This window comes from Heterodontus francisci, chromosome 6, assembly GCF_036365525.1.
Source record: "Heterodontus francisci isolate sHetFra1 chromosome 6, sHetFra1.hap1, whole genome shotgun sequence".
Lineage (NCBI taxonomy): Eukaryota > Metazoa > Chordata > Chondrichthyes > Heterodontiformes > Heterodontidae > Heterodontus > Heterodontus francisci.
Genome location: NC_090376.1, coordinates 131,106,414 through 131,124,403, shown reverse-complemented (window position 1 = coordinate 131,124,403; position 17,990 = coordinate 131,106,414). Strand labels below are relative to the sequence as shown.

At 44.3% G+C, this 17,990-nt stretch overlaps 1 protein-coding gene across 11 annotated transcripts in view; it reads left to right on the top strand.

Annotated features, from left to right (window-relative positions):
- Positions 1-17,990, top strand: part of tbc1d4 (TBC1 domain family, member 4) — a 292,672-nt gene that overhangs the window by 238,413 nt on the left and 36,269 nt on the right. For 6 of the 11 annotated variants that reach the window (XM_068034309.1, XM_068034308.1, XM_068034313.1 and 3 more), the window contains 5 exons: positions 628-837; positions 4,644-4,724; positions 11,665-11,766; positions 13,175-13,336; positions 14,277-14,435. In XM_068034309.1, the coding sequence (XP_067890410.1) occupies positions 628-837; positions 4,644-4,724; positions 11,665-11,766; positions 13,175-13,336; positions 14,277-14,435 (714 nt within the window). The remainder of the gene's footprint in view (positions 1-627; positions 838-4,643; positions 4,725-11,664; positions 11,767-13,174; positions 13,337-14,276; positions 14,436-17,990) is intronic. The other 5 variants (XM_068034315.1, XM_068034312.1, XM_068034317.1 and 2 more) reach the window with 3 other exon arrangements.

The following is a 17,990-nucleotide window of genomic DNA, read 5'->3' as shown; positions in this document are numbered from 1 at the left end:
ATACACATGGGATCAAGGTAAAACTGAAATATCATAAACTTAAAAGAAATATCTTTTATTAATTTAAAAACCTATGGAATTTTTATTATGGAATGGAGGGAATGACATTCCAGACTTCTAAAATTAGCTTTTCATGACCAGAGAGGTTGTTCAGTACTAATTATGCCGTGCTACACCATTAAGAACCCTGTTGCACCTCATTCAACAAGCTGTAACATTTTCAGTGGTGTTCACTGTGAGACTAGTGTGTAACACATTGAAATTTATGTCCAACCTCTGATTTTTGTGCTGATGCATCTACACAGAGTAATGGCAGTGAACACTGATGGTTTTGCCCTCATGACAGCTGCAAAATCTGGGCTAATGGCTTTGCTTGATTACCTTTTTGGGGATGGGAAGAATTTTGTGCAACTTGCCCACAATGGAAGTAACTGGGGCAGAGACCATGGTAGAGTAAATTTCACTATGTACTGCGGAAGATATGAAACGGGCATAATGAATGGCCTCTTCGTGTTCAGTGATTTCTTGTGCTTTTGCACAGCATGATCCTGGAGACGCATGTCTGTGTTCTGTTTCTCTCAAAGCCAGATGGTTGGTGTAACAAAGTTGGATTTTCTATTTCTGCAGATCGTCTTGATGGCATTGAGCTTCCACCTCTTTCCCCACTCACCCCAGCTGTGGAAGAGGACCCCTTGGCCTCACTGTTGATGGTGGATGACATCTCTGCTGGGGAGAAGAAAAAACACTCCTCGGAGGAGCTGCAGGTCATGTGGAGAAAAGCTATCTGTCAGCAGATCCTTTTGCTTCGGATGGAGAAGGAGAATCAAAGGCTGGAAGGTTAGTTCTGACAGAAAGATGAAATGTATTGTTAATGGCCATTAAAATACCCGCTGTGGGTACAAAGCATTTGAGTTTCAGCATTGCATCAGAGAAAGAATTGTTTCTCGAGAGACATCTGGTGAAGGAACAGGCGCTGATGGGTCCATTGTGGCATGTAGGGTGCATGTGCTTAATCCACAGTAGGATTGGTTAGGGCACTCTCAGGCGCACGACTGAAAACAACATTAGGGCCTATGTCCTATGAAAATCCAGGGCCTAATGCTCGTTTGAAGCCCCTTTACAATATTCGCTCGCAGCTGATCGATGCTGTCAGTTTTCTCGGGTCTACCGCAACCAAACCAACAGTCCTCAAAGGAGCCCCTGGAGGTGCTACCACCAGTATGGTAAGTTTATAGTCACAAATCAGACTTAACCAAAATGTGGAGCCAGAAGCAACAGGAATTCTCCTCCTGGCTCCATGTTGAAACTGAGGACTGTTGTTAGAAGCGAGTTGAGCCTCCCTTCACCCCCAGGCTGGTTGCATCCTGATCACTGCTGAGGATCAATTTTACGTGCACTCCTTGCATCAGCTTTGACGTGGTGGTTGTCTCTGTTGCTGGGTTTAATTCAGGCCGAATTCAGCTGCGAAGCAACATGGAGGCCTCTGTCTCTACTCACTCAGTGATTGTTTCTCAGTGGAGTTCAGATGAGATCTGTAAAATGGACAAAGTCGAAAAATGTATATGTCTGGTACATATCTTAGGAACTGTGTAAGGGTCATCCAAAATTGTTATCCCTTACCTGAAAACAAAAGACTCTGCTCCTTCTCTCGTCTTCCTTTCTCATGGTCGTACAGCAACGGACTTCCCCTTTTGCTGCTCAAATTCCTCTCTTGTGAAAACATTGATGGTTGTCTCTCATAATACAATGCTTAACAATGACCAATGGGATTACCATCAAGATTTGTACAAATAACAGATTGGAATTAACTTGATGCATTGAATGCAAGGATGGTACCATCTTTAGACATGAAATAGTCTCCACCTCTGGCCAGAAGTTTTTATGTTTAGTCACAGAACTTTATTCTTTCAATGAAGCCTTAGGGCAGGACCGTTAAATTACAAAGCATATTGTAGTTCTTAGTGTATTCTGGGATGAGTCACTCACCCTCTGACTCCCCAAAGCCTGTCCACCATCTACAAGGCACAAGTCAGGAGTGCGATGGAGTACTCTCCACTTGCCTGGATGAATGCAGCTCCAACAGCACGTAAGAAGCTCAACACCATCCAGGACAAAGCAGATTGCTTGATTGGCACCCCTTCTACCACCTTCAACATTCACTCCCTCCAGCACCGGCGCACAGTGGCAGCAATGTGTACCATCTATAAGATGCACTGCAGCAACTCCCCAAGCCTGCTTAGACAGCACCTTGCAAACCCGCTATCACTACCACCTATAAGGGCAGGGGTAGCAGATGCATGGGAACACCACCACCTGCAAGTTCCCTTCCAAGTCACACACCATCCTGACTTGGAACTATATTGCCGTTCCTTCACTGTTGCTGGGTCAAAATCTTGGAACTCCCTTCCTAACAGCATTGTGCATGTACTTTCACCACACGGACTGCAGTGGTTCAAGAAGGTGGCTCACCGCCACCTTCTTAAGTGCAATTAAGGATTGGCAATAAATGATAGCTTTGCCAATGACACCTGCATTCCATGAATGATTAAATTTAAAGGATTCTATCAAGCCTGAAATGATCAACTACAAGAGTGTTAATTTACTGAGGAATCCTGACATCACCTACTTTTCACGTTGGTATAGGTTCAGTGGCAACCTCAGAATCACAGAACTATTACAGTGCAGAAGGAGGCCATTTGGCCCATCATGTCTGCGCTGGGTCTCCGAATGAGCAATTCGCCTAACGCCATTCCACCGCCTTCTCCCCGTAACTCAGCACATTCTTCCTTTTCAAATAAAAGTCCAATTCCTTTTTGAATGCCTCGATTGAACCTATCTCCACCACACTCTCAGGCAGTGTGTTCCAGACCTTAACCACTCACTGCATGAAAAGGTTTTTCCTCATGTCGCTTTTTCTTCTTTTACCAATTACTTTAAATCTGTGCCCTCTCATTCTCGATCCTTTCACGAGTGGTAACAATTTCTCCCCATCTACTCTGTCCAGACCCCTCATGATTTTGAATACCTCTATCAAATCTCCTCTCAGCCTTCTCTTCTCCCAGCTTCTCCAATCTATATTCATAACTGAAATTCCTCATCCCTGGAACCATTCTTGTGAATCTTTTCTGCACTCTCTCCAATGCCTTCACATCTTTCCTTAAATGTATTGCCAAGAACTGGATGCAATACTCCAGCTAAGGCCAAACTAGTGTCTTATACAAGTTTAACATAATGTCCTTGCTCTTGTACTCTATGCCCTATTAATAAAGTCCAGGATACTGTATGCTTTATTAACCGGACTTCAACCTGTCCTGCTATCTTCAATGACTTATGCACATATACACCCAGGTCCCTCTGCTCCTGCATCCCCTTTAGAATTGTACACTTTATTTTATATTATCTCTCCATGTTCTTCCTACCAAAATGAATCACTTCACATTTCTCCACATTGAACTTCATCTGCCACCTATGCGTCCATTCCACAAACTTGTCTATGACCTTTTGAAGTTCTACACTATCTTCCTCACAGTTCACAATACTTCCACGTTTTGTATCATCCACAAATTTTGAAATTGTGCCCTGTACATCAAGTCTAGGCCATTAATATATAATCAGGAAGAGCAAGGATCCCAATATTGACCCCTGTGGAACTCCACTACAAACTTTCCTCCAGCCCAAAAATCATCCATTAATCACTCCTCTCCTTCCTGTCACTCAGCCAATTTCATATCCATGTTGCTACTGTCCCTTTTATTCCATGAGCAATCACTTTGCTCACAAGTCTGTTGTGCGGCACTGTATCAGTTGCCTTTTGGAATTCCATGTACACCACATCAACAGCATTGCCCTCATCAACCCTCTCTGTTACCTCTTCAAAAAACTCCAGCAAGTTAGTTAAGCACAATTTTCCCTTAACAAGTCCGTGCTGACTTTCCTTAATTAACCCGCATTTTTCCATGTGACTACTAATTTTGTCCCGAATTATTATTTCTAGAAGTTTCCTCACCACCGAAGTTAAACTGACTGGCATTTAGTTGTTGGGCTTATCTTTACATCCTTTTTTGAACAAAGGCTTAGCATTTGCAATTCTCCAGTCCTCTGGCACTACCTCTGAGTCTAAGGAAGACGGAAAATTATGGCCAGTGTCTCTGCAATTTCCACTCTCACTTCCTTCAGTATCCTTGGATGCATCTCATCCAGCGCTGGTGCTTTATCAACTTTAAGTATAGACAGCCTATCTAATACCTCTTCCTTATCAATTATCAATCCTTCGAGTGTATTAATCACCTCCTCTTTCACCGTGGCCTAGGTAACATCATCTTCCTTGGTAAAGACAGATACAGAGTATTCATTTAATACTTCAGCTATTTCCCCTGCGTCTATGCATAAATCCCCCTTTTGGTCCCAAATCAGTCCTACTCCACCTTTTACTATTTATATGCCAATAGAATACTTTGGAATTCCCTTTTACGTTAGCTGCCAGTCTCTTTTCATACTCTCTCTTTGTTTCTCTTATTTGCTTTTTCACTTCCCCTCTGAACCTTCTATATTCAGCCTGGTTTTCCATTGTATTATCTATTTGGTATCTGTCATAAACACACCTTTTGTTTTTCATTTTAATCTCTATCTCTTTTGTCATTCAGGGAGCTCTGGATTTGTTTGCCCTACCTTCCCCCTTCGAGGGAACATATCCTGGCGGTGCCAGAACTATCTCTTCTTTGAAGGTAGTCCATTGTTCAGCTACCATTTTACCTTCCAACCTTTGATTCCAATTTATTCAGCTCAGATCCATTCTTGCCCCATTTTAGGTGGCTTTCCCGCAGTTAATTATTCTTACTCTGGATTGTTCTTTGCCCTTTTCCATAGCCAACCTAAACCTTATGATACAATGATCCCTGTCCCCTAAATATTCTCCTACTGATATTTGATCCACTTGGCCCACCTCATTCCCAAGAACCAGGTCTAGCAGTTCCTCCTCTCCCATTGGACTGGAAATGTACTGCTGTAGAAAATTTTCCTGAACACACTCTGGGAACTCTTGCCTCTCTCTGCCCTTTACTACTGTCCCAGTCTATATTCAGATAATTCAAGTCCCCCGTTGTAACTACTCTATAATTCTTGCACCTCTCTGTAATTTCCTTGCAAATTTGTTCCTGTACATCCTTTCCACTAGTTTGTGGCCTGTAGACTACACCGAACAATGTAATTGCATCTTTTTTGTTCCTCATCCCTAGCCAAATAGATCTGTCCTTCACCCCTCTGGGACATCTCTCTCCTGCACTGCAATGCTCTCCTTAATCAATACTGCCACTCCCCCACCTTTTCTTCCTTTCTTATCTTTCCTGAACATCTTGTATCCAGGGAATATTTAACACACAGTCCTATCTGTCTCTCCCAATTCTCTGTGCACCTTGCTTTTCCTTTCTAAATATACCTCCTGGTTTCCACACCCCTGCCCGGTTAGTTTAAACCCTCCCCAGTAACACTAGAAAATTGTCCTGCAAGGCCATTGGTCCCCGCTCTGTTCAGGTGCAACCTGTCCAGCCTGTACAGGTTCCATCTCCCCCTAAAGCCGGTTCCAATGTCCTAGGAATCTACAGCCCTCACTTCTTCACCATCTTTCTAGCCATGCATTCATCTGCTTTCTCTCCCTATTTCTATACTCATTTGTAATCCAGATATTACTACTTTTGTTAAACCCCTTCACACACGCTTGTATTTAAGAGCACTGTTTGCTTTATGTTTTTTAAAACGTATATAAGAGTAATGCTTGCAAGGCTGTGCCGCATTCTTGGAGAATTTATTTCAATCATCAAAAAAATCAAAAATACACTGACCATATGCTTCCGTTGATGTGAGACTGTAAGCCTTTTGAGCCTTTCGCCATACCACGTGTTGCCGTGGAGACAATGTCAGGCTCCAGATGGGCAGGATGTTGAGCCACTATTCACTAAACCTGCAGTGCTGGCGCACTGGAATGGCCCTGGCAGGGTAGCAAGGACTTAATGATTTGTGTAATTAAAAGTTTTGCATCTTGTGCAGGTTTGTGTGCCTAATACATTTTTATAAAGGCATCACAACTCCGAGTGTGCAGGCATAACACTGTACAGGAATCATAGCTTCATCTTGTGATTGGTAATCTTGTGATTGATAACCTAACAGTGATTATTTAAGCCAATCAAACTCCAGATGCAGTGACTGTGAACCATTTGCGCACAAGGTAGCACCAATCAGGACCAACTAACCAGCACCTAACCCCAACAATCATGGCTGCCATTTGCAAAGCAGTGCTGCGCAACTGACCAACAAAAGTGCACAAAATATTCTTCTCCAATTTCTTTCAGTGACCATGGCTAAGTGCTTTTAAAAGTTAAACTGTTAACATAATGCATGCTTAAAAAGGTCTTAAATAATGGACCAAACTTAGGCAATTTTATCTGAAAAATCCCAGTAAAATGTCCCTCTACACATGCTTGCCCCTAAGTGTGTGCCCAGGTGCTGTAATGACTCACTTTCCTGTGCTTGAGTCAGCCGTCCTGCTGTTATTTCCCAAGCTCTGAGCACATTCCACCTGTTTGCTGTCTCTGATAAATAGGAAGTGCTTTCTTACGACGGGTGAAACACTGGCTCCAAAAATATTCCGGCATGTTCCCACCGTAACTTTGAGAGGAATCTAGACTTGGGACCGGTGCGAATTGCACTCCTTAGTCTACAGGCCAGGCCTGGGGTATTTTAACCACTGAGACTCATCTATGTGCTGCCAATCAGTTAAACACCGGAAAATGTTGATATATATATTTCTCAGGCAGATGGTTGCTGTTGTCATCAGTGACAAATAAATGGTCTGCAGTCCATCATGTCTGTGCCAGTGCTGGAACTTCACCTGGAGCTGATGCTGTAATCCCATCAGGGAAATTCATGATGTGTAGAATATAACAAGCCAGCACACGACATTCACCATCTCAAAACAGCAGGGGTACCATAATCAAGAATAAGATTTCATGTCGAACCTCAGGGTGGGAGAGTGGGGAGAGGGGTGCTCTGTTGTGTTTCATAGAATACCACAGTATCCCAACAGTAATATTCTGTGATCGGGTGCAGCAATGCATGTAGACTGCTTTTGCATGTGATATTGCTTTTGAAGTGCACCTATCTCAGTTTTAGAATGAAGAGGCATGAATGGGTTTGTTACATTCCGTTTTATTGTACACTTGGACTAAATCACTGCCCACCATGTTTTGAAGACTGGAGAAAATAATTGAAACTCTCGCTTGCTAATTGATCGAAATTGGCAGTGATGCTCAGCTTGGCATCAGCAGGACACGAAGGTGGAGACTTTTTCTATTGCAAAGCATAGGTTTTATCGCCTATACGAAATGTGTTGGATAACACTTAATCGACTAATTAATCTGGCATTCTGAAGCCAAGAATCCATTCAGACTTCCACATCCAGTTCTTATAAATCCAATATCAGACTTGTGGGGCCTGATTTTTAGGTCTCTCCAGAGCCGGGAATGGAGGAAGGTGGGTGCTCCATCCCACCCCCTGGGCTATTTGCCTGGAGGCAGGATTGAGTGGGGGGGAGGGTGTGGGGGGAGTGCAGGGAAATGGTGGCAGGACTACCCACCTGCATGGCTGTTAACAGAGGCTGACTGGGATTTTAACTGCTTGGAGGAGGCCTTAGGAGGCAGATAGGTGGGGCCAGTGCTCCAGGCACGTCTAGATGCAGCAGTAGCCACAGGCTGCCCTGTAGAGGCTGACATTTGAGCCTGACGGCGGGGTTCAGAAGTCCGCAGGGAGAATCAAACTGAAGTGGAGTCAAACTGAAGTCAAGATTGGTGTCGTAATAACCTCCTGCTTTTAGAGAGCGTGAACATTCTTAGGAATAATATGACTTTACATAGAATTTACAGCACAGAATCAGGTCATCTGACCCAACCGGCCTATGCCGGTGTTAATGCTGCACACAAAGCTCTTCGCTCCTTATTTCATCCAAGCCTTTCGGCATAACCTTCTATTCCTTTCTCCCTCATGTCCTTATTCAGTTGCCCCTGACATGTATCTATACTATTTAACTCAACTACTCTGTGAGGTAGTGAGTTCACATTCTAACCACTCTCTGGGTAGAAAAGATTTTCCTGAATTCCTGATTGGATTTATTAGTGACTATCTTATATTTATGACCCCCTAGGGCTGGATTTGTAGCGGGCATGCGCCGCCATGCCGCCGTGATCTTGTGCACGGCAGCTCATAATCGGGTCGGGCCACGCCACCCCCCCCCCAATCAGGTGATGGGGGCGGGCTTCGCGATGCCAGCAATGGTGCCAGCTGCCTCTGTGCAGGCGCGGGTGCCATTTTTCAAGGGTTGCCAGACCTGCCACTAAATCTGAATATTTAAACCCGTAGCCCCCCAGTACATGACAAAAAAAAGTTGCCCCTTCTCCCCCCATAACACTTATATATAATAGTTGCCCTCTACCCCTCCTCTATCCCCCCCCCCCCTCCAGAAAACAGTTATATTGATGATTTGACCTCTCCCTGCCACACAACTGTTCAAAATGCAGAGGTCACCCACCCCCCTCCCCCTCCACATTACACATGCTGATTTGACCCCCCTCCCACACTTCACTAAAAATTCTAAGCTCCCCCCTTTCCCCACCTCGGTGGCACCAGCTTTCCCTGGATGGTAAAGCGAAGGTGCATGAGTGCCGGCCGCTGCACGGAAGATTGCGGATAGCCGGTAAGATTACAGTCAATTTTATTTAAATGTATTCATGCTTGTTATGACCAGGTGAGAAAGGGGTCTAGGGTTCCTTCTCAGCCTTCATCTGGTCTTACCATAACAGGGTTTAATTTTAAACACACAGTGTTTTTAGCTCCCCCTTGGTGAATCCTTGTTCACCACTTTCCAATTATAAGGCAAAGAAACCAGCACAAACAGGCTTTCTTAGGTTTAAAGAAGAAAAGTTGAAATTTATTAAACTTATATTTAAATTCTAATTCGGTTAACACCTACAGATACACAATGTGCCCAAGCTAGCATGCATACACAATACACGCATGCAAATAGAGACAGAAAAGAGCAGAAGAAAAATAAAGTGGAAAAGTTTGAGGCAATATCTAAAGAGTTTTTGTTTTGGTTCTTCGAGCTCACTGTAAAGTCCTTGATTGTAGGTAGATCTTGCTTTTTGTTCAGCCCCAGTACCTCTTAAACCTTGTTCGCTGTTGGAGACTTTTCTCTCTTGGGGTTCATGTGTCTTCAGTGGAATCAGAGGCTTGTGAGAAAGAGATGGGAGCAGACAGGAGCGATCTTCTCAGTCCAGGAGCAAACAGGCACTCGGAGTTCAAGCTCTCTGTAGCCAGTTCAAAAGAAAACCCTGCAACAGCCAGTTAGTCAAGTGACCAGCTGGTCTAACCAGTCCTGGCCCTTGTGGATTGTATCCTCCTTAGCAAGCCCTGGAATGCGCTTCCTCACCTTCGATGTCTGTTAGTATATTTATGTTATTTTCCAGCCACGGGTGATCTGTTTAATGTCATTTCCTTGCTCCAACAACAGTTAAAAAAATCAATGTTCATGACAAAATTGATGTGCCTCATTGTTGGCAGGTGGGGGCCTAGCATGACAATGCTCCTTATTTAAAATATGTAAAGTTGGGTCTCATTGCTGAGCAGCTGGGGGGTTGCTGCCACGGAGCCTCGCCACCACTAGGAAGATCGGGCCTGGAACTCCTGGCGTCGGGCTCCGTGATGAACTGCTGCCGGTACGATCTTTCGGCCCTGCCCACCTCCGCCACTGATCCTGACATCAGGACCTCAACAAAATTCAGCCCCTAGTTTTGGATTCCCCCACAAACAGAATCATTTTTTCTGCATCTACCCCCTATCAAACCCCTTCATAATTTTAAAGACCTTTACCAGGCCACCATCAGCCTCCTCTTTCGTAGACAAAAGAGCCCTAGCCTGTTCAGTCTATCCTGATAGTCTTTCCTACATTTGCTACGCACTAAATGGACTGCTGGCATCTGTGGGAGGACAACAGTATTGCAATATTTATTTATATAATATGGGACGCCTCGTCCAATTGAAATGATGGGACCCTAGGGACAGATAGACAGTTAAAGCTGTCATGGTCCAAGTATATAATAAGCCCTGCATTGACTTTGTTGTTTTAAGCAGTAAAGCCAACCTTTCTCCTCAGGCTGTCAACATGTAATATGTTTGAATCCTGTTTTGTTGCTAACATAAACTCTACTTTCCTGATATCATGCGCAATTGACGACTGTTATACTGTCGTATTTTCAATGCTGTCGAGGAGACTTCAATTCTTTTCAAATATGATGCCTTTGATAGAAGGTAAGAAAAGTTCCATTTTAACATAGGGTGTTGCGAGTGAATGATTGTAAAGAAACCTTTTAAACAGGAAGAGAGATGGGACTGGGGCGGCAGTGCAACAGGTCTGGTGACCTTTTAACTTGTTAATTTTTTGACCTGCGCTGTCTTCTTGTCAGGAGTTACTGATTGTTGAATCAGCCCTCACATTTAGTGTTGAGAATTACCAACTGAAATTGTAAACCACAGGGGGCAAAGTATTCCAGCTCTCGCACTAAAAATGTTAAGAGGTTTCAATGAAGCCTATGTTCCTGGTAAATTCAAGGAACACTGCCTTCCAGACATGGTTTCCGTGACTGAAACCAGGGCCACAAGTAATTGATCAGCTGTCCTGAGAGCGCAGTAAATCTACTGTCTAGTGTGATAACCGATTTGACCAGCAAGATCCCGGGTGTGATCACCAGTCTGTACTGTTAGTTGGTCAAGGTTGCGATGCTGCAGTCGGTCTCAGCATCTCCTGGCCAAGTGAGCATAGTTGCCAACCCTGCAGGATTGCCCTGGAGCCTCCATGATTTAAAGACGAGTCTCCAGGATGCTGCTGAGAGGAACTGGGAGAAAAATCATAGGGGCAATTAAAAAAAAATTGTGTGTAGGAAGATAGGAACAGGAGTAGGCCTTTCAGCCCATCGAGCCTGCTCCACCATTTTCAATATGATCATGGCTGATCATCCCCTTCAATGCCTTTTCCTCACACTATCCTCATATCCCTTTATGTCATTTGTATTTAGAAATCTGTCAATATCTACTTTAAACATACTCAATGACTGAGCTTCCACAGCCCTCTGGGGTAGAGAATTCCAAAGATTCACAACCTTCTGAGTGAAGAAATTTCTCATTTCTGTCCTAAGTGCCTTCTGCCTTATTTTGAATTGTTCTCGACTCCCCAACCAGGGGAAACATCTTAGCTGCATCTACCCTGTCTATCCCTTTAAGTATTTTGTAGATTTCAGTGAAATCACCTCTCATTCTTTGAAACTCTAGAGAATACAGGCCCAGTTTCCCCAATCTCCCTTCATAGGACAGTCCTGCCATCCCGGGAACATGTCTGGTGAATCTTCGTTGCGCTCCCTCTATGGCAATAATATCCTTCCTAAGGTAAGGGGACCAAAACTGCACCCAGTACTCCAGGTGAGGTCTAACCAAGGTTCTACACAATTGAAGTAAGACCTCAGTACTCAAATCCTGCTTTACAGTAGGTTAAGGTATCGCAGTTGCTAGCTGCCTCGCAGCAGCTCACCTGTATTGTCATTTTCATTTTCATTTCCTCATCATAAGGATATAAAGAAAAACTGTTTAACTGGGCCGGGTGGTTCGAGGCAGGCGTTCATGTGATGAAATCTCCAGGAATCTGTCCAACCAGAATTGGCAACACTACAAGTAAGGGAAGTAAATTTGCTGATGTTGTCGGTCCTGGTCACTAACCCGAGCCCACAGTCAGTCTTGCTGGATGTGCATGTGTTAAGTGAGGGCAGGATCACAGCTGGCTGCATTGCCCCCTCCCACAGCCAAATGGAGTTCACAAGAAACACAAACACCTTGTGAAAGACCCAACGCAGAAGATCCCTGGTTTCGATCATCCACAAAGTCCATGGGCCACCCTAAACCACGTACGCATAAACCACGGCAGGTTTAGAGAATTGATGCACAAAAGGAGAATTAAAAACTCTCTAGTGTGCGGCTGTGGTCACCCAGAACAGATCATGGAACGTCTAACATCTGAGGTATCAGCTGTCGAAGGTGCCATCTCTCAGATGAGACTTTAAACCAAGGCCCCATCTGCCCTCTCAGGTGGACATAAAAGATCCCATAGTACTGTTTCAAAGAAGAGAAGGGGAGTTATCCACCGCCCCCCCCCCCCCCCACCCCTGTGTCCTGGCCAATATTTATCTCTCAATCAACACCTCAAAAACAGTTTATCTGGTCATTATCGTATTGCTAGCTTGTCTGTTGTGTTTCCTACATTACAACAGCGACTACTTTGAAAAGTACTTCATTGACTGTAAAGCACTTTGGGGACGTCTAGTGGTCGTGAAAGGTGTTATATAAATGCAAGTCTTTCTTTTTCAATGCCCGATTCACGACTTCACAGCAATCTATCCCGCTACTCCTGACGCAGTTGTCGGGCTTAACCACCTGAATGTAAAATTATGGCTCTACATCTATATCAGCCATAAGAAAGTGGGGGGGGGGGGGGGGTGGGGGGTGGGGGGAGAGTGAGAAACAGGCCAGTAGTTGGCTGCCAATCATTGCCCATGCATGAAGACTAACGATACAGGGGAATTGCTGCGAGGCAGCTAGTAACTGCGATACCTTAACCACCTGTAAAGTAGCCCCTTTAGGAGAGGAGGCAAGTGGCCTTGTGTTTACCAAGTGACAATGTCTGCTCAGACCTGGCTGCTTTGCTCAGCTGTAGTCATTGCTCGAGAGAGAGAAGAAGAGAAATATAGGGGGAAATTTTACCCTAATGCACTGGGAGGGAATCCCATGGGATCAGGTGATTTTACACCTGCCCAATGGGGGGAATTTTATCCTTTCCCGTTTGTCAGGAACCCGACAGGATTGGGCGCAATTTTGGTTTTACACCCAGCCTGGTTATACTCCCTATTGAAGTTGATGAATGATATTGGGGGCAGTGCAAAATCAGCGTTCCACCTGATCCTCTGGATTTCCCAGACGACGGGTCAGGTTAAAATGGCAATCCCCCTCCCGTCCCCTCACCGCAACTCTGCTGCTATGTGGTTCCTGAATTATTAACCTGGTGCATTTTCTAAATATAAATTTACAGCCAGCAGAGACGAACTTCAGACCAGAAAAGTGAAATTGGACTACGAAGAGTTTGTGCTTTGCCAAAAAGAGGTTTCCACAGTTTGGGATAAAATGTTGACCACTCCAGGAAGGGCAAAGGTGAAGGTTGACATGGAGAAGGTTCACACCGCTCTTAGTCAAGGTCAGTGCTTTGATTCCTACAGCTTCGGACTCGTCCTAGCCAGACTGTCTCCCTTCAGATATCAGCAATCACTGTTAATACAAAGATATTTGTGGAATCATAAATGTAGAAAATTAGCAGAAAAACTACTTAATTAAAAAGAATACATAAATTGAAATTGATCATATCATTTCTAACCCCTTAATTGGAAAAATAAGCCCGGAGCGGTCTCCTATGTTAAATGAAATTCAAAATGTAAAATGGATTGCATAGAATGTACCACACAGAAATAGGCCATTCGGCCCAGCAGGTTTATGCTCCACATGAGCCTCCTCCCACCCTACTTCATCTCACCCTTTCACTGTGTCCTTCTATGTGTCATCTGTGGCTCAGCTGGTAGCACTCTCACCTTTGAATTAGGAGAATGTGAGTTCAAGTCCTGGTCCAGGATAAATTAAAGCTACCACTCCACACTGAAGGCGTCCTACACTGCCAGGAGTGCCATCTTTTGGATGAGACTTTAAACCAAGGCCCCAACTGCCCTCTAAAGTGGATGTAAAAGACCCCACAGCTACTATTTTGAAGAAGAGCAGGGGAGTTCTCCCTGGTATCCTGGTCAATATTTATCCCTCAATCACCATCACAAAAACGTATTATCCGGTCATTATCACATCGCTGTTTGTGGGAGCTTGCTGTGCGCAAATTGGCCACCGCATTTTCTACATTACAACAGTGACTACATTTCAAAAGTACTTCTTTGGTTGTCAAGTGCTTTGGGACGTCCAGTGGTCATGAAAGTCTCTGTATAAATACAAGCCTTTCTCTTTTTTTAATTCTTTATGAAGTGATTTCATTTATCATTGGTTGATTGCAATTGCTTAAAATGGGGGTGTGGAGTCGGTAGAACAAGTTGTATTGCGTGCTGCGATCTGCTTTTGAAGAGGGTACCTTTGTGCGACAGGTGTACCGAAGGGTCGGAGAGGAGAGATCTGGCAGTTCTTGGCCGAGCAGTACCGTTTGAGACACAGGTTACCGGAGAAACAGCAACCGGCAGATATTTCATACAAGGAACTTCTGAAACAGCTGACAACTCAGCAACACGCTATTCTGGTGGACCTTGGTAAGAGTTCTTTTAAAATTGCTTCAGTTGCAAAGAAGTCCAAAGATTAGTGGCCCTTAACCGTGGATTACCGCTGGGATTGGATTTGTAGATTTATCATGTGTCACTTCGGAATAAGAACAACAACAACTTGCATTAATCCAGCATCTTTAAAGTAGTTAACTGCCCCAAGATGTTTCACAAGAGCATCATCAGCCAAAATTTGCCATTGGTTGGCATCCTTCCATCTATGAAAGATGATGGACACGCAACAAACAATCCATTTTAGGTGGGGTGTCTTCTCTTGGTGAGAAGACCTTTGCTGATGGCTGTAAAGGCCAATCCTTGAGAGGCAGGTTCTGCCACAAGTGCCACACGTGAAGCTGCCAAGTGACGCTGTGAGGTGTTGTTTTTTACATTGGCACCTGTTGCCAAGCTACTGTAGCAACCGGTTGTCGTGGTAGTGCACACCAGACAACAGAATGTGTCGCCATTTCCCTCTTTCACCAGCTGGTGACTCCCAGGTGCGATAGTCAACATTTAGGGCCTTCATGTTACACTTGCAAGCATCCTTGAAGCAGAGCTTTGGGCTCCCCACTGGCTGTCTGGCCCTGGCTACCTCACCGTGCAAAAGGTCCTTGGGTATGCGACTGCCTTCCATCCTGCGAATGTGCCCGATCCACCGAAGCCGCCTCTGTTTGATTAGTGCCAATACACTTGGGAGTTCTGCCTTTGAAAGGACTGCTGCATTTGTGATTTTGTCCTGCCAGGATATACCCATAATGCGCCACAAACAGCAAAGATGGAAATTACTGAGATTATAGGACTGATGATCAAAAGTTTGGTCAAAGAGGTAGATTTTAAGGAGCATCTTGAAAGAAAAGAGAGAGGTAGAGAGGAAAATTAATAGGTTAATTTTCCCTGCTCATTAAATGACCCTATTCCTTTTGGAATAAAAGAGTACGTCAGGCCAAAGCAAAGACCTTTTTTTTTCCTATGTAGTATGATTTTGTGACCAGCAGATGGTGATCTTGCACATTCTATTCTAATTTTGGAACAGCCTTGAACAACCGCAGCTCCAAACTTGTCTTCTTGTTTGATTTCCGCTTTCCCCGTTGCCTACAACTTGCTTCTACTGTCCCTGACTCTTGTTTCTTTCTTTGACAGCATAATTATTTGATACCGGTTTTTGTACCTCAGTTATTTTTCTCTTCAGCTTCTTTTTATCGGACTGTTGTGCTTTAGTTAAGTTTTTTTTTGGTGTCTGAATTTCTCCTGTGTCAGCTTAAGTGCACGTTTTCGCCCTTTTGGGTCTTAGTTCTCTCATCCTGCATAATACTAAAGCAAAATGCTGCGGACGCTTGAAATCAAAAATAGAAACAAAAAGTGCCGCAAATGCTCAGCAGGTCTGGCAGCATCTGTGGAGAGAGAGACAGAGTTAACGTTTCGGGTCAATGACCTTCCGTCAGAATTTTAAAAAGTTACAGAGGTAACAGAATTTAAGCAAGTGATAGGGCGGAGGGTAGTAATCATTGACCGTACTTTGTTTCCTTTTTCTTTGCAGCTTTGGTTTTGCTCTTGTTTTTCTCTTGTTTTTCTTTTGGATGGCAGCTGTTCATTATTCTGCCATTCGCACCTCCTCTGGACACATCTTTTGTTTTTTACTTAACCCATTACCACTCCCTTTGGCCCTGCATCACTAACACTTTTGTCATTTAATCTCTCCCATCTTCCATCCTATCATAGACATTCCCTTTTGTTCTTTTTTTACCCTCTCCTCTTTCACTTGCTTAAAACCTGTTGCATTTCTAACTTTTCCCAATTCTGATGAAAGGTCACAGACCTCAAACGTTAACTCAGTTTTTCTCTCCACAGATACTGCCTGACCTGCGGAGGATTTCCAGCATTTTCTCTTTTTATTTCCGACCTGATATATTATGTTCTGTTTATTTTTGCTGCTTTTTGTTACTGCTAGTTGCTCCCAACACTTTCCCTTGTTGGCATGTTAAAATTCCCATCTTCAAGTCCCTGCATAGCCTCGCCCCTCCCTATCTCTGTAATCTCCTCCAATCCCATTATTCTCTGAGATATCTGCGCTCTCCCTGATTTTAATCGCTGCACCATTGGCAGTGGTGCCTTCAGGTGCCAAGGCTCTAATCTCTGGAATTCCCTTCTTAAACCTCCCCACACCTCTATCTCGCTGTCTTCCTTTAAGAAGCTCCTTAAAACCTACCTCTTTGACTAAGCTTTTGGTCATCTGCCATAATATCTACTTATGTGGCTTGGTGTCACATTTTGATTGATAATACCACTGTGAAGTACCTTGGGATGTCTTACTATGTTAAAGGTGCTATATAAAGGCAAGTTGTTGTTGTGTTCCTGTGCAGGGCATCTTCAAGTTCAGTCATGAGACCTTTAACACTCCACTGCTATAATAAAAAGGAAATAAAGCTTTTCATGACCACAGGACATCCCAAAGTGTTTTACAGCCAAGTACACTTGAAGGGTAGTCACTGTTGTAATGTAGGAAAGCCAGCAGCCAATTTGTGCACAGTAAGTTGCCACAGACAGCAATGAGACACATGGCCAGATAATCTGTTTTCGTGACGTTGTTTGGGGGAATAAATATTAGCTAGGATACCAGGGGGATCTCCCCTGCTCTTCTTTGAAATGGTGCCATGGGTTCTCTTTACATCCACCTGAGAGAGCAGACGGGGCCTCAGTTTAACCTCCAACAGTGCAGCACTCCCTCAGCACCAGCCGAGACTTTGTGTTCAAGTCTTTATGTGGGATTTGAACCCACAATCTATAGCGGCAGTGGTACCATGCATGAATCACTGCTCACAACCAAGCTCACATGAGCAGCATTGTGCCATCTGATGCTGCCACCTCTACCCTGATGGGTCTTGGCCACTGTACTGGACTTGCCTGGCAGAACATGTACTGCTGACTCAGAGGGACTTAGAGCTTTAAATTCAGAGAGCAAGTTGCATGTACTTGGATTCCCTTCAGTACAGGGGATTGAGGAGTGAACTGATCAAGCTGAAATAAAATGCGAAAAAGATTTAATAGGGTAGATACGGAGGCACAATTTCCTCTGGTGGGGTCAAGGACAGGGTGACATTTGTTAATTGTAAAGCAATTGGCTGTTAATTGTAATCAGGTCATGGGTGTTAATTGGGAACTGCTCTGTGCTGATATAAATAGGAGCAGGCTGAAAGAGGGGTATTTGTTAGAAGTGTATGGTATGTGAGCCGCATGGAAGATGGCAGGATCCCCAAAGACACATTGTACAGCGAGCTCGCCACTGGTATCAGACCCACCGGCCGTCCATGTCTCCGCTATAAAGACGTCTGCAAACGCGACATGAAATCGTGTGACATTGATCACAAGTCGTGGGAGTCAGTTGCCAGCATTCGCCAGAGCTGGCGGGCAGCCATAAAGACAGGGCTAAATTGTGGCGAGTCGAAGAGACTTAGTAGTTGGCAGGAAAAAAGACAGAGGCGCAAGGGGAGAGCCAACTGTGCAATAGCCCCGACAAACAAATTTCTCTGCAGCACCTGTGGAAGAGCCTGT